General features: G+C 37.6%; 1 protein-coding gene across 10 annotated transcripts in view; it reads right to left on the reverse strand.

The window, feature by feature from the left end:
- LOC150104358 (intermembrane lipid transfer protein VPS13A-like) overlaps positions 1 to 19,531 on the reverse strand; it is a 2,072,875-nt gene that overhangs the window by 140,887 nt on the left and 1,912,457 nt on the right. For all 10 annotated transcript variants that reach the window (XM_090396324.1, XM_090396319.1, XM_090396320.1 and 7 more), the window contains 2 exons: positions 16,439 to 16,634; positions 6,596 to 6,671 (listed from right to left, as the gene is read on the reverse strand). In XM_090396324.1, coding sequence (XP_090252450.1) covers positions 6,596 to 6,671; positions 16,439 to 16,634 — 272 coding nt within the window. The remainder of the gene's footprint in view (positions 1 to 6,595; positions 6,672 to 16,438; positions 16,635 to 19,531) is intronic.

Genomic DNA, 19,531 nt, shown 5'->3' on the forward strand with positions numbered 1-19,531 from the left:
ATGGTTAGGAGGTCAAACAAGGCAGGCATTAGATGGATGAGCAGTAGTATCAAGCTTGAACTGCAAAAAAAGAAAATGTTATGGAGAATTTACAAGGAGAAAGGCGATCAGGACACCCATGAGCAGTACAAGGCTCAAGCTAGGAAAGTTACCAGCATAGTAAGAAAAGCTAAATCAGATTATGAGAAGACCTTAGCCAAAGAGATCAAGGGTAATCCCAAAGAGTTCTTCCGCTATGTGGCAAGTAAGAGGAAGAATGACTTCGGAAGGATAACCTTAGTGGGTGCTGATGGTATTGAGGTGACAAAATCAGATGTAATAGTCGAGTTACTGAGTGATCACTTTTCAAAAGTCTATCACCCAAGTGAGGATATCTCTATACCTACAGCAATACCTAATGTGAGAATTGAAGCTAAAGAATCAGAGGTATTAAATATATTGCAAAACTTAAATGCAAACACTGCGGTAGGCTTAGATGGAATATCAGCTCGGGTGTTGCGTGAATGTGCAAATGAATTGTCAACCCCTCTCACCTGGATATTTAACTTAAGTTTGAACTCTGGTATGGTCCCTAGGGAGTGGAAGTTAGGCAAAGTGGTTCCTTTGCATAAGGGTGGCTCTAAAACTGCGGTATTGAATTACAGACCAATCACCATCTCAGGAGTAGTGGTAAAAGTATTGGAAAAGTTGGTTAAAGACAAAATTCAAGAATGGGTGGATCAGGATATGATACTCTATAGAGGCCAACATGGTTTTGTTAAAGGTAGATCCTGCCTTAGCAATCTATTAACTATTCATAATAGAATAACATCTGAGTTGGACAAAGGAACTGGCTACACAGTGGTACTTCTGGATTTTGCTAAGGCTTTTGACAGGATACCCCATAGAACACTGTTACGCAAATTGGAGCAGATGGGAATGGATATTAAATTGGTGATATGGATAGGAGAATGGCTCAGGGAGAGATACCATAAGGTGGTGTATGGAGGAGCCGAGTCCAGAATGAGGCAGGTGACCAGTGGTGTGCCTCAGGGCTCTGTGCTTGGGCCAATGTTGTTTAATTTGTATATAAATGATATAGGAAACGGCTTAAAGGGAGATATTCAGTTGTTTGCTGATGATGCAAAGTTGTGTAGTGCAATAAAAAATCAAGCTGATGTTGAAAGTTTGCAGGAGGATTTAAATAAGCTGGTAAAATGGGCAAAAGAAAATGGATGTCAGTTCAATGTGGAAAAGTGTAAAGTCATGCATTTTGGGATTAAAAGATTACCAGCTGTGTACTACATCGATGGAAAGGTACTCCAAGAGATTGATGAGGCTAGGGACTTAGGGGTATTGGTAGATAGGGAGATGAAGTTCAGAGGACACATTGCTAAGGTGTCCAAGATTGCACATAGGATTACTTGGTTGTTGAGGAACACACTGACATCCAGAGATAAAGAGGTTATTATTCCCCTTTATAAAGCATTGATACTTCCACATTTGGATTACGGTGCTCAGGTCTGGTCACCTTGATTCCTTGGAGATGAGGAGGCTGTGGAGAGGGTTCAGAGAAGAGTGACCAAGTTGGTGAGTGATATAAAAAATGCTCCCTACATTGATAGATTGAGAGCTTGTGGATTGCAGAGATTGGTTGATAGGCGAAGAAGAGGGGATATGATAGAAACATTCAAATTACTAAAAGGGTTTTATAGGATTGATGCAGGGGAAATGTTTCAGCTGTGTGAAAGTGATGGAAGAACAAGAGGTCATCTCTGGAAATTAAAGAAGAGTGTGGTTAACAAAGGTGTCAGAACAAGGTTTTTTGCCTGGAGGGTGGTGAATGAGTGGAATTCATTGCCTGACTTAGTTGTGAGCTCTTCGTCTGTAAATGAATTCAAGAAGAGATATGACAGATATTGTTTTGCTAGTTTGGGTCTCCCGCGATGAGTCTACTGACTCCATGGAGATACCCGTAATAATAATAAAAATAATAATAAAATAATAATAACTACTGATGAAACACAAACTGGCCTATAGTTAGACACATACAGTCTGCTACCACCCTTATGCAATGGCACTATCGTACCTTCCTTCCATTCCTTGGGTACCTTTCCCTTAGCAACACTTTCTTTGAAAAGCCAGATCAATGGAGCTGTCAGTTCTTTAGCACACTCTCTCAAAATCCATGGGGAAATTCCATCCAGTCCCACAACTTTACTGACATCCAGGGTATTTGGTATTTGAAACACACTCTCTTCTTTCACCTCTAAAGCTCTAACCTGTCCTATCCCTCTAGTATTAAAACTTACTTCTCCAAAATGAAATTTTCCAACAAAGTGTTTATTGAACAACTCCACTATGTCCTCTGCATCAGTCACTCTATTCCCATTTTTATCCCACAATCATTTCTCCTCCTACTGGTCACATAGCTAAAAAATTCCCTAGTATTATCTTTGGATCTTAGTGCCAATCTCTTCTCATATTCCAGTTTTGCTTTCCTTATCATATTAGTCATCACTCTCCTGGCCTGAGTCTTGTATTCTTAATGCATCTGCTCTCCATCCCTCTCCTTATATCTCTTTTTTACCTGCAGTTCTTGTTTAATATTGTTTGTCATCCACTTTACACCAAATTGTGTCCTCTTCTTCACTCATGGAATACAGCTTACTATTGCTGCTAACAAATATTCCTTTATAATTTTCCAAGCACTAATGATATCCCGGCCTTCCAATTCTGCCCTCCATGTAACTGCCCCAAGTTGATATCTAAGTTATCTGGATCTCTGAGATATGGTTGATGGAAGATGATATAATAACAGGAATAGAAGTTGCAGGGTACAGCATTTTTCAGCAGGATAGGAAGGGGATCGCGGTGGTGGAGTACTGCTTATGATAAGTGACGACTTATGTCTCCTAAGAGTGGAGGCTTTGGAAGGCAGTGATACTAATGATTTTGAAAGCATATGGTGTGAGGTAGAGGTGGGCAAGACAGGATATTTAGTGGGATGTTGCTACAAGCCAAGGAGCACAGAGGGTGGGGAGTAGGAGATGTGTAGGCAGTTGAGCTTGGCAGGTGCAAGAAGAATGATTGTTATGGGAGATTTTAACTATAGCAGTATAAGTTAGGAAAATGCATGTAGTAATAAGGCAATGGAATTTCTGGAATTCTTGAGGGACAGATGTTTTAGGCAACATGTAATAGAGGGAACAAGGGGTTCAAGAGTTTTGGATTTGGTCATAGCATCAGAAGAGCTAAACTGAGATGACATCCCCCCCCATCCATTGGAGAGAGTGACCATGTCGTTTTGACTTGAAAGATGAATAGACATGCAGGGGTATCAAAGAAAAGGAGGGAATATATGTGGAATTATAAGGCAGATGATTATAATAATCCTAGATATCAATTGGGTAATCTTGAATGTCTTAATATCTTTGCTAGATAATTAATTTCACGTGGGGGAAGAATTATTAGAAAGCCTGAAAAAGGCCACAGAATTACTGATGTTGCCAGAGAGTTTGGAATCTTACATAGCTCTGGGCAGTGTTTCAAACCAGTGGAATGTGTTACAGACTACTGCTAAGAGGTTGCCCTTACCATGGAGGATGAAGACAGATTTTTGGTTATAACAGCAACACGTAATTGATTCAACACAGGAGGTCAGCTTGCAAGTCAGCCACAGATATGTGGATATCTCGACAAAACAGTGGCAAGATGTCTGCAACAAGTAAGCCTATAAACCTAAATTCTTTTAGTCTGCATCCTTTTATCCACAGCTAATCATAGAGCACATGTTCAGCATTGTTGTAACCATAAAAATTGGACAAGACACCAATGGGCTAATGTATGCTTTATAGATGAGTCATTTTAATCTTTCCTCTGATTCTAGACGACACTTGATCTAACATGAGAGTGATGCTGCTTACCATCATGAGAATGTTCTTGAAAGAGATATTTAGAGTGGTGCTGGGGTTACAGTCTAGGGAAGCATTATAATGGACACACCAAGCTACAAGTGCTTGAAAACAGAACTATGACTGGTGAATTATATTGCAATGAAGTTCTTCAATGTCATGTTTGATTGTTACACAGTGATGTAGGCAAAGAATTCAGTTTTATGGATGACAATGCCACATCATATACAAGTCATGGAGATACTTCTGGAGACTGAGGATATTAATCAAATTGTGTAGCTAGGATGCTCCCCATATCTCAATTCCATAGAGCACATTTAGGATGCAACGGGCAGACACACTTCTGCTCAAAATTCCCCTGTGGAAAACAAACAAAGCCTTATCCTTGCTCTGAAGGAGGAGTGGACCAGTTTGCGTCAAGAACTTCTGAAATCACTTGGTGCTAACATTGTATGACATTGTGAGAGCTGCATCACAGTTCAGGGTGGACATATTCCATACTGAAATGTATCTCCACAGTGTTTTCTGTAAACACTGTACATAAATTCTTTAACTATGTCCTTAGGAATTTGTAACTTTTGCAATTTATGTATGAAATTTATAACACATTTTTTGTGAAATATAAGTTATTAGTATACGGTAATAAATTTATATCCACATTTGGCTGTAGTCATGAACATTTTTTCATATACCTGGCTTTTCAATGAAAGTCTGGCTTCGGCAAAGGTGCCCAAGGAATGGAAGGAAGGTAAGATAGTGCCATTGCATAAGGGCAGTAGCAGACTGGAAGTGTCTAATTATAGACCAGTTTGTGTGTCATCAGTAGTTGTTAAGATCTTGGAGAAAGTAGTGAGGGACCATATACAGCATTGGGCAGATGAGGGTCATGTTATCTGTTAGAGTCAACATGGATTTGTGAAAGGGCGCTCTTGTTTTAGCAATATGCTAGCCTTTTATAATAAAGTTACAAGAACATTAGATGAGGGAAAGGCATATACTGCAATTTTCTTAGACTTAGCGAAGGCATTTGACAGGGTGCCACATGATAAGCTGATATTTAAGTTGCAGCACATGGGTCTGGATGTCAGATTGTTTAGCTGGATTCAGGATTGGCTGTCTGATAGGTATCAGAGAGTTGTGTATGGTGGGGCAGTTTCAAGGAAGCAGAGGGTTACAAGTGGGGTCCCACAGGGCTCAGTACTGGGACACATATATTGTTTAACCTTTATATCAATGACATTGTCAGTGGATTGCAAGGGGATATTCAGTTGTTTGCAGATGATGCGAAGCTGGGAAGGATTATTAGTAATAGTGCAGATGCGGCAGCCCTGCAAGAGGATTTGAATAAGCTAGATAGATCGGCAAATGAATAGGGGTTTCAGTTTAATGCAGCAAAATGTAAGGTCTTGAGGTTTGGGAAACATCGATGGGACACCGCATACTCTATGGGAGGAGTTATACTGGAGGAAGTAGGGGAGACAAGAGATCTGATTGATAGAAACCTGAAATTTAGGGGACATATTGCAAAGGTGGTGAAGGTAACACAGAGGATTGCTGCAATTATGAGAAGGACTCTGACCTGCAGAGATAAGAGGGTTATCATTTCGTTGTATAAGTCTCTGATCAGACCACACTTGGACTATTATTCTCAGATTTGGTCCCCAGGATTTGAAGGGGATAAATTAACTGTGGAAAGGATACAAAGACAGATGACAAAGATGGTTTCAGGACTGTACAGTGTTAGTTATAGGATCGGCTGAGGGAATGTGGACTGTCAGAGTTTGGTGGATAGAGAAAGGAGAGGTGATATGATTGAGACTTTTATACTGTTGAGAGGTGGTTACAGGGTTGACACTGGGGAGTTCTTTTGCTTGGTTGAATAGCAGGAAGGAGTGGTGACAAGAGGCCATCCCTGGAAGTTATGAAAGGAAACTGTGAACAAGAGGGTGAGGAGTGGTTTCTTTGCGTGGAGGGTGGTTGAACCATGGAATGCATTGCTTGATGGAGTGGTGAGAGCGAGAACGGTCAATGAGTTTAAGGAGTGGTATGATAGACTTTGTGTTTCTTAGGGGGGGGACCCCCCTCGATGAGTCTTGGCAGACTTTATGTTCTTAGGAAGGTCCTCCCATAATGAGTCTTTTGACTCCATGGAGGCCTGAATAATAATAATATACAGATCTCAGGTAAAAATGTAGTTCATCTTTAGCTTTGAGACACCAGTGTAAATTCAGCCTTAGGTTGGAATATATGATAAGTGCAGCTTTATTGCCAAATTAGCTTCCTTATTTCTACTCATTGTGAGAAACTAGTTTCATATTCTAAAGAAAAGTACTGACGAGGCAACTTTTCTTTATTTTTTTTTTTTTCCTTCAGTAATTTTGTTTTCCTATGTTTATGATAAATTATTTTTTCAATCTGTCATGGAATGGCATCATTATGCAGAAAGCTCCACCATCTAATGAACCATTTCTCCAAGTTATTCAGATAATGCAGAGTTGACTGTATGTATACATGTATCTATGACAGAAAATATAACTGTCTCACGCACACACACACACACACACACACAGGGTCTGGCAGTTTTTCAAATAAGTGACATCTTTCTATTTCAAAGCAGTACAATACAAGAGAAGTTTGACCATCACTTTGATAAAAGATTCTTTTGATATATAGAAATACTGAGAGAAAAATTTTTGTTTTACCAACAATGTGGCCTAATAAACTCTGAGCTCCTTTTGCGATTCCTTCAGCAAACTCTTCAGGTCCTTGAATAGAACCCTAATAAGAGAATGTTATTAGCTTTTCTTGTAAGAGCAAATATATATTATAGGAAAAGATTAAACATGATATTTTGATAATTGTGATTAATAAGTAACATCATGCACTATTCTTTCAGAATTGTTTAGAGTGATTGCAAACAGATTTTTTTTAAAATAGAATATAATAGAATTAACCACGCTACCAGCCAGGACGTATATATACGTCCAAGTTACTATGGATGCAAAGTGCATGTTAAAATTGTAATATCATTGATATTACTTTGAAATATATGATGGATATGAAGCGTATGAGGATGCGTATTTGATACATAATGGCCGGTAAGGTGGTTAACAGAACTGAATGTTAGAGAACTGTTTGACCAGATGAATAAAAGTGTGACTATGGCAGTAAATCAATGTGAGAATGTGGATGAGTCGATAAAGTTTTGGGATAAAAACTGTGTAGAAATGTACATAGGAGATAAATTTCATTTCCCACTGTGTGACCACTGCCCTGCTTATTGGAAGCCCGAAGTGGCTTGAAAGAATTCCATGTATTTTTTCTCTAGAGCAGGGTGTTGGGATAACGTAAAAAATAAAATTCCAAATATATACAATCAATAAAAAATAAAATAAAATTCTGAGCTCACCATGAGTCTTACACTGGGTCAAATTCCAAAGGAGTGGAAGGAAGACAACTGAATTCAAGCTAATAACTCAACACATATAAAACCAACAGTAATAACTTTAATGAATTAAAGGTACGATTATTTCACACTGAAAGTAACAGTACATCCTCATTGTAGAACAAACAGTTAAAGGAATGGAATACAAAGTACAGAACAGTCGGTGGATCACCAATTAAATTGTTGCCGCGTGCCAGAAGATTAATTAATAAAATATTATTAAATAATTCTTTGAAGACAATTATTTTATTGATTGTTGCATAAGATAAGAATCTCCCAAACTTTTGGGAGAGAGAGAGAGAGACAGTCATTTCGATTCAATTTCAATTCGGCCGATGTAAAAGGGCTTTGCAACTTTCTTTAAAAAGGCATACATATTTAAACCTGCATCTGTGGAGAAGACAAGCTTTATCCAATTGGATATTATGATTAGTGTCAATGCTGTGTGCTAGACCAGACTCATGAGGTTTGATGTATTCAATATAATACTGATGTTCCTTCATTCTTTTTTCCACAGAATGGTCTGTTTTCCAAAGTATGATAAATTATATTCACATGCCATCTGGTAAATACCAGCCAATGATAGAGGTGCCAGTTGATCTTTTGTAAATGGCACAAGTGAGAAATTTTGTTGATAGGAAAATATGTGGGAATAAGATTATACTTCTTCAAAATTCTGCCAATAGGTTCTGAGATGCCTGAAATGTAAGGGATTGAAACTCTGCAGTCTGTTGAAGAATCCGGAGGTGTTGGAACATAGGAGTCAATTATCTGCTGGATTTGGTTAGGATTGTAACCATTAGATTCTATTAACTTTTTTATAGTGAAAAGTTCTTGTTGTGAGCTTAATGGAGAGGAGCACACTTTATGTACTCTATTAATAAAAGATTTCATAATGCTGATTTTTTGAGAGATGTGATGAGCAGACTTTTGATGATATTGGTGATTCACGAACTGTTCTGTACTTTGTATTCCATTCCTTTAACTGTTTGTTCTACACTGAGGATGTACTGTTACTTTAAGTACAAAATATTTGTACCTTTAATTCATGAAAGTTATTACTGCTGGTTTTATACGTGTTAAGTTATTAATTTATTACCTCTAAAGATAAACTGAATTCAAGCATCAAATTATAGGCTTATCTGCTTGTCAGTTGTTGTGGTGTTAGTGTTTGAGAGGCTAGTGAGAACCAGAATCTAGAATTGGGTTGACAATAGTAGTATTGTTATCTTTGATGGACAGCATGGATTTGCTAAAGAGAAGTCATGTTTTAATGACTAATTACAATAAGATGATGGTGTCACTGGACAAAGTAGATGGATACATGAGAGTACACTGCGATTTTGATTCTAATCAGATAATCTATCAAATCACATTATGATCTGATTTGATAGATTACTGCATGATAAGTTGATAGTCAAACTAGAGTAGACAGGATTGGATATTAGACCAGTGCATTTTATTGGATATTGGCTGTCTGATAGGTATCAGCAAGTTGTGCATGGGGAGCAATATCCCAGAAGAGGAAACTCTCTAGTAGTGTGCTTCAGGATCTGTTTTAGGATGTTTAATGATATTGGGGAAGATTCGAATGGGAATGTACAGTTGTTTGCAGATGATGCAAAATTGGGACAAACTATGAGAATTAGAGCAAACTGTGGCCTTAGAAGAAGACTTAAATAGATTCATGAATGAGTATAGGATTGGGGGATTGCAGTTCAATGTTGTGAAATGTAAGGTTTTAAAGTGTGGGCAACAAAGAGAGGATGTAGAATTTACTTTTATTTGGAATATATATTGTTGGAGGTGGAGGAAATAAGAGATCTTTGGGTGATGGTGATGGTGGAATGTGTCCTCTAAAATTTAGAGGACACATTCCCAAAATTGTGAGGACAACACAATGAATTCTGGGAAAGATGTGGAGGACACTGACTTGTAGAGGTAAGGAGATTCTGGTTCCATTGTAGAAGGCCTTGAATTGGCCACATATGGGTTATTGTGCACATATTTGGTCACCTGGTTTTCAAAAGTATGAAGCGATGTTGGAAAAGGTCCAGAGGTGATTGACTAAGGTTGTCTGATCTCTGGAATGTTGAATATGAAGAAAGGTTGAGAAGATGCAGTTTTACAGTCTAGTGGATAAGAGAAAGAAATGGTAATACAAGTTGGTAAAGAATTATTATAGGGTTAACATTTTGAAGAGATTTTTCATAAAATGGTGGGAGATAGGGGATGAACAAGAGGTCATACCTGGAAGCTATATAAGGGGGGGTGCAAAGGAGTAAGAAGGGGATTTTTTTCATCGAGAGGTGTGAATGATTGGAGTGTAGTGTTTGCAAAGAATTTGTTTAAGGCAAGGTATGATAAGCTGTGTGTATGACAAAGGGACCTCCTAAATGAGTCTTTGATTCCATGGGATCTTATGATGATGATAATATTAATAATAATATTGCAGAGTTAAATGCAGTCTGGAGAGTGAGTAATAACAGTATTGATATACTGATATTATAGAGTAATATTTCTTTATGCAAATGTGAAGCCTAACAGGAATAAAGAAAATTAATTATTGGCATTAATAGCCTTGGACTGTCCAAAGATTTTTGAAATCAGTGAAATGTGTAGAGAGATTATGTCATAACAGGAACAGAAGTAGAAGGGTAATGAGGATACTTTATGTGAAGAGCAAGAACACTTGCTCTTTGCACAAAGACACTAGAATTAACTAGAAACTAGACACACAAAGAAACTAGAAAAAACCACAGTTAATTAACTAGAAATCTTAGGTAAGATTTCTAGTTAATTAACTGTGGATTTTTTTAAAATGGGAGTTCCTGTATAAGTTGAGTTCTTGTAGAGTTTGTGCATGTGTGCTTGTTTGTTTCACTTTTCTCACAAAATCTTTAAACTTAGAGCAATGCATACTAACAGGCATTGAAAGTAAGAAAGCATCTGCTCTGTGTAGTCATGAATTACATTTTGATTTCAGTCGTTTTTGAAATGTGAGATCTCCTACATGTACTTGTTGGATTATGTGCATAAATTATGAATTTTTAATGCAGACAGAAGGAGATTGTGTAAGAAGTGCAACTTGAATGCAGGCGTGATTGGTTGTGAGGCAATGGTGACTGATAGTGAGAAAAACAAGAATATAACAAGGAGTGCTCATCTGATGATGAGCACTCCTTGTTAAGAAAGTTATCATGCTATCAAGTTATCAAGTTATCAAGCAGTAAGAAAGTTATCATGCTATCCAACAACAGACACTGGCATTGTATGATGAGCCTCAAATGCACTGTCATTCTCTGCAATCACCAGACTTTCAGGCAGTGCATTCTAATCATTCACCACTCTCCATGTAAAATAGCTGCTTCTTACTCCCTCGCTCGTATTCTCCTCATACAGCTTCAGTGGATGATCTGTTGTTTTTTCAAAATAAGGTTCCAATCCATCATTACTTACAGATATCTTATTTCCTCCACCTTCTGTATATCCTCACCAATTATATACTCTGCATCCCATCTCTGTTATCTAAATTTTAGAGCACTGAACATGAATGTTATTCACATTCACACAGTCTATTCAATTCCTCTTGTAAAGCCACAATATCTGCTCTACTCTGCATGGTTCTCCTCAACTTTGCATCATCTGCAAACAACTGCATGTTACCATTGAAACCTTTACTAATATCAGTGACATACAATGAAATAGTTTATCCATTCCAATTTAACCATCAACATATCATGTGTCAATCTATCAAAAGCCTTTGCAAAATCTAAGTATACATATCACCTTATTGTAATAAGTAAAAAGATAAAAAATATCTTCCTGTAGAAAACCCATGCTATCCATCAAAGGGAATGTCATTGTTATCAACCCAACTCTGGATCTTGGTTCTCATTATCCTTCACACACCAGATAAGCCTATAATTTGAATCTAGTCTTGTCATGTGTAGCAGTATAATCATGTCCTCCTTCCACTATTTTGGAACTTGGCCCAGTGTAAGACTCATTAAACAAGTATGTCAAGACAGATGTCAATTTCCTAGCACATTCTCTCAAAACATATGGCGATATATCAAGAATCCCACAGCCTTATTAACATTATATTTATTCAATTGCCCATTTTGATCACTTGCAGTCAGTCTCTCCTCCTCCCTTTCCACTGCACTCGCACTGTATGATGTCACATTCACAAGGATGAAATACCTTATGAACTGCTTATTTAATATATCACCTATATCCTCTAAAGTGGTTATCATTTTACCCTTTTATTATTATTATTTGATACCTCCAGGGAGTCCAAGACTCATCGAAGGAGGGCACCTACTCTACAACCGTCAGTCTCCACCACTCAACCCCATTCACCTGTCATCCATCAACCACATCATCTACACCAATGGCATCTACTGTCCACCACCACTAGTATATTTCACAGACAATCAGAAACATCCATGTCCATGACAGGATTTGAACCCACAGCCTTTTGGCTGGAGAGCAGATAAGCTAACCACACCAACCAATATTATCTTTCCATAATGTAACTGCCTTGTCAAAAAACATCCTTGTCAAAAAACAGGAATCATAAAATGTCTAATCAGAAGAGCCAAAACTAATTGTTCTACTTCTAATTTTCTACAGAAAGAACTTTCTTCTATCCAACAATATATGAAACTCAATGGCTTTTCCGAAAAGAGTAAACATCTTCTCGATTCTTATAATCCACCACAAAACAATGAAGATTCAATACGTCGAGTTCCAATTCCTTACATCTCCGGGATTTCAGAACCTATCGCAAGAATTCTGAAGAAATATGAGTTAGAAGCTACGTATTCACCTATTAGCAAATTATCTTTCCATTTTCCTTCTCCTAAAGACAAACGCTCAACTATTTCTCTTCCTGGAGTTTATCAAATTCCCTGCAGTGTGATTTCTCCTATTTTGGACAAACTGGATGTTCTCTTGAAAAAAGAATCCAAGAACATCAATCCTCCTTTCATCACAACAAACCTGAAAAATCTGGATTGGCTCAAACCACAACATCCTTTGGTCAAAAACTCGCCTCTTACATAGATCCCGATTACTTATTAATTTTATGTTATTTAATATTATTAATTAATATCTTTATTTCAATCATGTCTCTGCTTAAAAATATTCCCTTTAATACTTAGTGATATAACATCACGGCTTTTTCTATTTTTAAATGATCTATTGTTAATATTCCACCTTGTATTTTTTAAAATACTATTCTTGTAGTGTCACTGAAGATGATCTGCTATTTCCAGACCGAAATATTTGGTTAATTAAATATCTTTCTTGTGTTTACGTGCATATATTATTCAGTCTTTATGTCACAAGTATTCTTAAAACATCAATACTCAGTAGGATGATGACTAGCAGAGATAGAAGAACATTGACTGCATAAAGCTCTGATCAGACCGCATTTGGAATATTGTGCTCAGATTTGGTCAGGAAACGGTATACGACAAGGTGCCAGAGGAAAGCTGTTCAAAATACTACAATTATATGGTGTAAATGCAGGCCTGGTTGGCTGAGTGGTCAGGGTATCTGCTCTCCAGCCAAAAGGCTGCAGGTTTGAATCCCGCCATGGGCATGGATGTTTGTGATTGTCTGTGAAAATACTAGTGGTGGTGGTAGATGGTGTAGATGATGAAGGTAGTTGCAGGTGGTGGAGTGAGAGAGTTGTGGAGTAGGTGCCCTCCCTCAATGAGTCTTTGGATCTGGAAGTGTTATGTAATAATAATAAATGGGACATTATATCAAGCAATACTTAGTCTACATTCAAGTTGTAAGTTGGCAGTACAAGATGATTTCATGTTAAATCAAGTGTGAGACAAGAGTATACATTTATCTCAACAGGTTATTCATCATGTATATGGTTCGTGTATGAAGGAAAATGATAATGATATTAAATCTAATATTGGACTTGGAGATATCAAGTTTAGCTCTTTGCTTTTTGCAGGTGATATTATACTCCTAAAGAAATCGATGGAAAGTTTCCAAGATTCTGTAACTAAACTGAATAACAGCTGTAAGAAATTTGGTATGAAATCACCAATAAAAATACAAAGATAATGAAAATAGGCAGAAACATTTAAAACATCCACTGCATCCTAAATGGAGAGCTTTAAGAACAAGTAAAACATTTCAGCTATTTAGGCACAATTTTTAGTGAAGATGGCAAATTGAATATAGTAAAATAGCAGAATTGGCAAAGCTGGTATGGTCAACTAAATATATTATATGGAATACGAGAGAAATTAAACAAAACACTAAATTAGCTGTATACAAGACAGTGTTCAAACCAATTTTAACTTATGATTTGAGAGTTGTGTTAGAAACAAAACACTTAATCAAAGACCGAAGACTACGAATATGAAATTTCAGAGGAAGTTTAGGGGAGCAAACAGATAGCATCAATGGCAGTTTCATATTAAAGATGAGGATATTAAGAAATAGTCTGACATTGTTAGCATCCAGAAATATGTCAGTCGATCTAACTTCAGGTGGTATGGCAACTTGAAGAGAATGGGAGAGGAAAGGTTAACAAAATAAGTGTTCTTTGCCTGAATGACAAGGAAATAAGACCCAGAGGAAGACCAAGATCTAGGTGGATTGATCCAATAAAAAGATCTGATGTAAGATCTAATAACACTGGAGTCTTGATAGATAGCAGAGATTAATTTGGAGGAAAACTGCTTATAGCAAGTTAGTAATGAAGTAACTTTTTTTTTTTCCATTTAGTACTATCATAATATCCGGTGCCCCCCCTCTCCCGAGGGAATATGTAAGGAATTTGATGATGATTATGAGGTAGCTTAGATCAATCTCATGGTATAAGAATCTCAGAGGTAAAGATGTTACCAGTGCATTGAAGATGGTACAGGAAGGTGAATGAAGCAGTATCAGACTCTATACAAATTCAGGAGGATAAACCAAGTAGAAGTTAGATAATTAACATCATTAGGTTGGAGTTACAGAGCAAAAGACAGTGTAGGTTACATAATGAGAAGGCAAGTAAACTCATGAGCTATACAAGGTACACACAAGAAGTGGAAGTGAGATCATTATGGTAAGGAAGACAAAAGGTGACTATGAGAGGAGGCTAGTTGAGGAAGCTAAAGAAAATCTGAAAGGGTTCTCTTGCTATGTGGCAAATAAAAGGAAGAACAACTATGGAAGAATAAGATTAACAAGTGCCACTGGCCGAATAGTAAGAGAAGCAATCAAAACATTTGAATCATTGAGTGATCATTTTGCAAGTATATACTATCCAGGTGGAGATATTGCTATGCCACATGTGACATACTGTGAAAATAGAGGTAGAGGATTTGGAGGTGCTTAGGATATTGCAGATGCTTAATGCAAATACTGCTATGGGATTAAATGAAATAGCATCCTCTGTGTTACAAGAAGGTGCAAGGGAATTGGCAGTTCCATGAACAAGCATTTTTATTTAAGTCTTAGCTAGAAAAGTGCCAGGGAGTGAAAAGATGGCAAAATCATTCCATTGCATAAAGGAGACTCCAAAAGGTGAAGTAGCAAATTACAGGCTAATTAGTATCTTAGGAATGGTGTTTAAGATATTTGAGATATTTTAAGATGAATGGTAGGTCTTGCCTTATTAATCTGCTTACTCTTTATAATGAAGTGAAAGTTGAGTTGGATAAAGGAAATGGCTATGTAGTGATAATGCTAGGCTTTGCTAAGACATCTGACAGGATATCATATAGAACTGCTATGTAAATTGGAGCAATTTACATATGGAAAAATATTCACACAGAAGACATTTTCAATATGATACAAAATTGGGATGGGAAATAGTTAATGAAGATGATACAGAAATCATGCAGGATGACTTAAATAGGCTGGCAGTATGGACAAAAGACAGTACCAAAAGTACTTAACTTTATATTGTGCCACGTTAAACAGTCAAGAACTTTGGGTAGAATAGATCATAAGCTGCATACTACAATCAGTGGAACTGGATTACATGAAATTGATGAGGAAGGATTTGAGTGTGATTGTAGACATGGGGTTGAAGTGTAAAGGGCCTACTGAAAGGTGGCCAAAAAGAGTTCACCAGATTACTTGCATTTGAAGAACATACAACTAGGATAGGGAGGTTATTATTTCTCTTTCTATAATAAGGTCAAACTTGTGTAGAAATGGTGGAGAGCATCAAGATGAGTGACTAAGACTGTGACAGGTGTATGGAATACTTCCTTATGAGGTCAGATACAGATTAAAGATCTGTGGGTTAGAGAAAGTTAGATGATAGGCAGAAAAGAGGGGACTGACAGACCCACATAAGTTATTAAAAATGTCTTATGTGATTCACACAGAAGACATTTTTCAATATATGGGAACTGTGTGAGGACTAGATTTTATGCATGGAGGGTGATCAGTAGGTGGAATTAATTGTCAGAGAGGCATGTTGTGAATGAACGTGAATAAGAGTTAGTTCAGGTCTTGCATGACAAATCAGACTCATCGTGGGAGACCTGTATGGTATGGTTACTGCATTGTTAGATCTATAAGAATACTTATAGATCTAACAAGTAACAGATAGAATATCATAGTATTCTGTATATTCTATGCAGGCATATTTCAGGAAATTAAAGAACAATGGCAACTCGATGTCAAAAAGGCAATCAATAACAGAGACAATCCTTCATTATTTAAAGAGAATAAAACTAGACCGTTTTTGTAGGTGTAGGTTTCTGTGGTTTAGCAGTTGAAAAGAAAATTCCGGTATTGCTACCCCATGTTTATTGAGAAAAAGATAAACAAAACCAGCAAAGGTTGGTCGATTGGTAGAACCTCTGTATACTAATGGCTCACACAAAACGTTAAGTGTGAGTGCGGTTAATAGTTGAAAGGGGATAAATCATTCGATGCTGTTGGCACACTCTCCCTCGATGAGACTTTGGACTCCCTGGAGGTGTCACATAATAATAAACCCATTCTTTATCTCAATAAACATGTGGTCGCAATACTGGAATTTTCTTTTGAAAAACTAGATCTTGTTGACTGGATGGGTAAAGAATATGACAGTATTTAGTTTTGTGAAAGTACTTACCACGAATGGTTCATAGAAAAAGTCTCCTAGTCCTTGAGTAAAATCTTTTATTAGACCATAAGGGTTGCCAACAACATCCAGTCCAAGTATAAGAACATATACTTGCTGTACCATTTGAGAAATGTAGTGGCTTTTTATTTGTGAAAATAACTGATTGTAGGTTGATACTTCTCCTTTTGTTTCAAAGAATGCCATTCTGAAAATATAAAGTGAAACACATGTATCACACAAATATAAGGTCTCATTTGAGAGTAAAGTAAAATAATATTAGGTGGCAATGATTGTGTGTATAAAACCTGAGAAATAAAAAATACTGTTTAATTAAGCACGATTAGTTTCGTCTTCATAAAAGACTTCTTCGGGTGCACAATAAGAGGGAACAACCAACAAAAATTGTGAAAGAATAAAAAAATCTATACATTAAACCACTCATTTAAACGAGTGGTTTAATGTTAGCATATTGACATTTGAAGCTGAACAAAAATTGTGAAAGAATATATATATATATACCCTCTGTCCAAAAAGAAACTGAACTTTTCGAAAATAGAAGAAACTAGTGGCACCACCTGTTTTATCTTTTTATATCTGTTTTATATATATATATATATATATAGAGAGAGAGAGAGAGAGAGAGAGAGAGAATGTAAATAAGCTCTGGAAGTATGATGGGAAGACATGAACAGATATTAGTTGCACAGGAAAATGTATATGTAACATAACTGCCAATGAGTCCAGCAAAGCTTGTTAAAAAAAAAAAAATGGCAATTTCAAATGCTATAAATTAAATAGATAATGAAAAATAAGCATGGGGCATAGTTCATTCACTTTTCATATCTTATGGCAATTTTTTTTTTTTTTTTTTTTTATATGTTGGGCCCATATACGAGAGGTTGACTGGTCAACCTATAGTACTTTAGTACCGTATATGGGTAGTGGGATGGGAAAGGAGGAACTTGTTAACATTCGATTTGAAAGCCTGTATATTGTATTCCTTGGGAAATACCTCAAGGGGAAGACTGTTCCACAGTACAGCAGTAACAGGGATGAAGGAGAAGGAAAAGAAACTTGCTCTGTGGGTTTTAAGGTGTACTGTGAAGGGATGTTGGGAAGTGGCTGTATGTGTTCCAATGGGTTTAGTACAGAGTGGGGGCATTATTGATGTTGTTTCAGATGAGCATTTTCCATGAAAATATTTGTAGAATATACAAATTGCAGAGACTAAATGTCTATGTGAAAGTGGGGGGGGTGAGTCAGTAAGAGATGGATCATTTATCAGCCTAATTGCTCTCTTCTGTATTGAGTCAAGCATTTTGAGGGAGCTTTTAGGAGCCCCACTTCAAATGTGAGAACAGTATTTGATAGCTGAACAGATTTGCGATTTATATAAGGTTAACAGCTGTTTTGAAGTGAAGTAACGTCTTGAGCGAAAGAGAAAGCCTAGCTTTTTGGAAGCTGAGGATGCAATGGTTGTGATGTGTTTATGCCAGGAGAGGCCTGATGTCATGGTAATTCCAAGAAGAGAAATTTCGTATTGTCTTAGGATTTGAGTGTTATCAAAAATAATACTGGGGGAAAATGGTTCTTTTTTGTGGGAAATAAGACAGAACTGGGTTTTACTAGCGTTGAAGTTGATGAGGTTATCTGAGCCCCATTGGAGGATGTTTTGGAGGTCTGCGTTAAGGGAAGTTGTGGTTGATGTTCTGTGGGTTGAAGTGAGTTGTGTAGGGTAAGGTTTATCAAATGAAAGGAGGAGTGCAATGTGCTGTCATCTGCAAAGCTGTGTATTGGGTTGGAGATCAACTGAAATAGGTCATTGATGTATAGAAGAAAGAGGGTCGGTGAGAGAACTGAACCCTGTGGGACCCCAGCATTAGTTGGATAGTGGGAGGATAGGGAGCCATCTACCATTACACAGTGTGTGTCCAGACAGGAAGCTGGCAGTCCATTTGCAGAAGTCCTGAGACAGTCCAAATGGTGCAAGTTTGCTAGTAAGCCTTTGTGCCAGACCTGGTCAAAGGCTTAAAAGATATCGAGTGCAACTACTTGGGATTCGCCAAATTTTTCCATGGTATATATCCAGAGATGGGTGATATATGAGAGCATATCACCTGTTGATCGGCATTGGTGGAATCTGTACTGGTGGTCGCTTAATAGCTGGGTACCTTCAAGGTAGAGTAGTAGTTGAGAATTGATGGTTTTCTCCATCACTTTAGATAGAATTGAGGTAAGTGAGATAGGGTGGTAGTTAGATGGCAGCGATTTGTCTCCCTTCTTGGGAATGGGTTGAATATAGGCCAATTTCCAGGCTTTGGGATATATACCAGTGGAGTAAGATAGTGTGTACAGACGGCATAGGATAGGAGTCAGTTCTGCACAGACCTTCAGGATAATTGGAGGAATGCTATCAGGGCCAGGGGCTTTTTTTTGTGTCTAATTTCGACAACAGGTTTATGATCTCTTTCTGGCAAAAGGATACAGGGGGCATTGTATGTTGGGCAGTTGGAATGACTGGGGGGCATTTGCCATCGTCGGTTATGCGTGCAATGCAGGCAAAGTGTGAAGCCAGGAGATTAGCTTTTTCAATGGGTGATGTTGCAATTGAGCCATCTGGGTATGACAGGAGTGGGAATAGTGTAGGGCAAAAGTTGCAACCAATTGCTTTGGCAAGAGACCAAAAGGCATGGCTGCCGCTAGGACAGGCTGCAAGTTTCCTGCTTTTTGCCCGTTCAAATTCTGTTTTTTGGAATCATTGATAATTTTTTTGTATCTGTTTCGGGCTTCAGTATAGGTACTGAAGGAAGATGGAGTTCTTAATTTGAGCGAGTTGTAGCATGCCTGGTTTTTTATTAGTACAGCCTTGGCACATCTTTTGGAGAACCAGGGTTTGGATAGGGGATGGCAGTTCAGAGTGGTGTGGGGAATGTATGTTATCATGCCAGTGAGGATTACTTTGGTGATGTGTTTGGTGCATATGTTTGGAATGGAAGACTGCAAACAATAGTCCAACCATGGGAATAAAGCATAGTAGTCTCAGAGTCTGTCCCATTTGGCACTGTTATAATGCCAGACTACTCATGTGCAGGTGTGACTGTG

Source organism: Typopeltis vanoorti, chromosome 8, assembly GCF_054136105.1.
Source record: "Typopeltis vanoorti isolate ZY-2024b chromosome 8, IOZ_Tvanoo_1.0, whole genome shotgun sequence".
Classification (NCBI taxonomy): domain Eukaryota; kingdom Metazoa; phylum Arthropoda; class Arachnida; order Uropygi; family Thelyphonidae; genus Typopeltis; species Typopeltis vanoorti.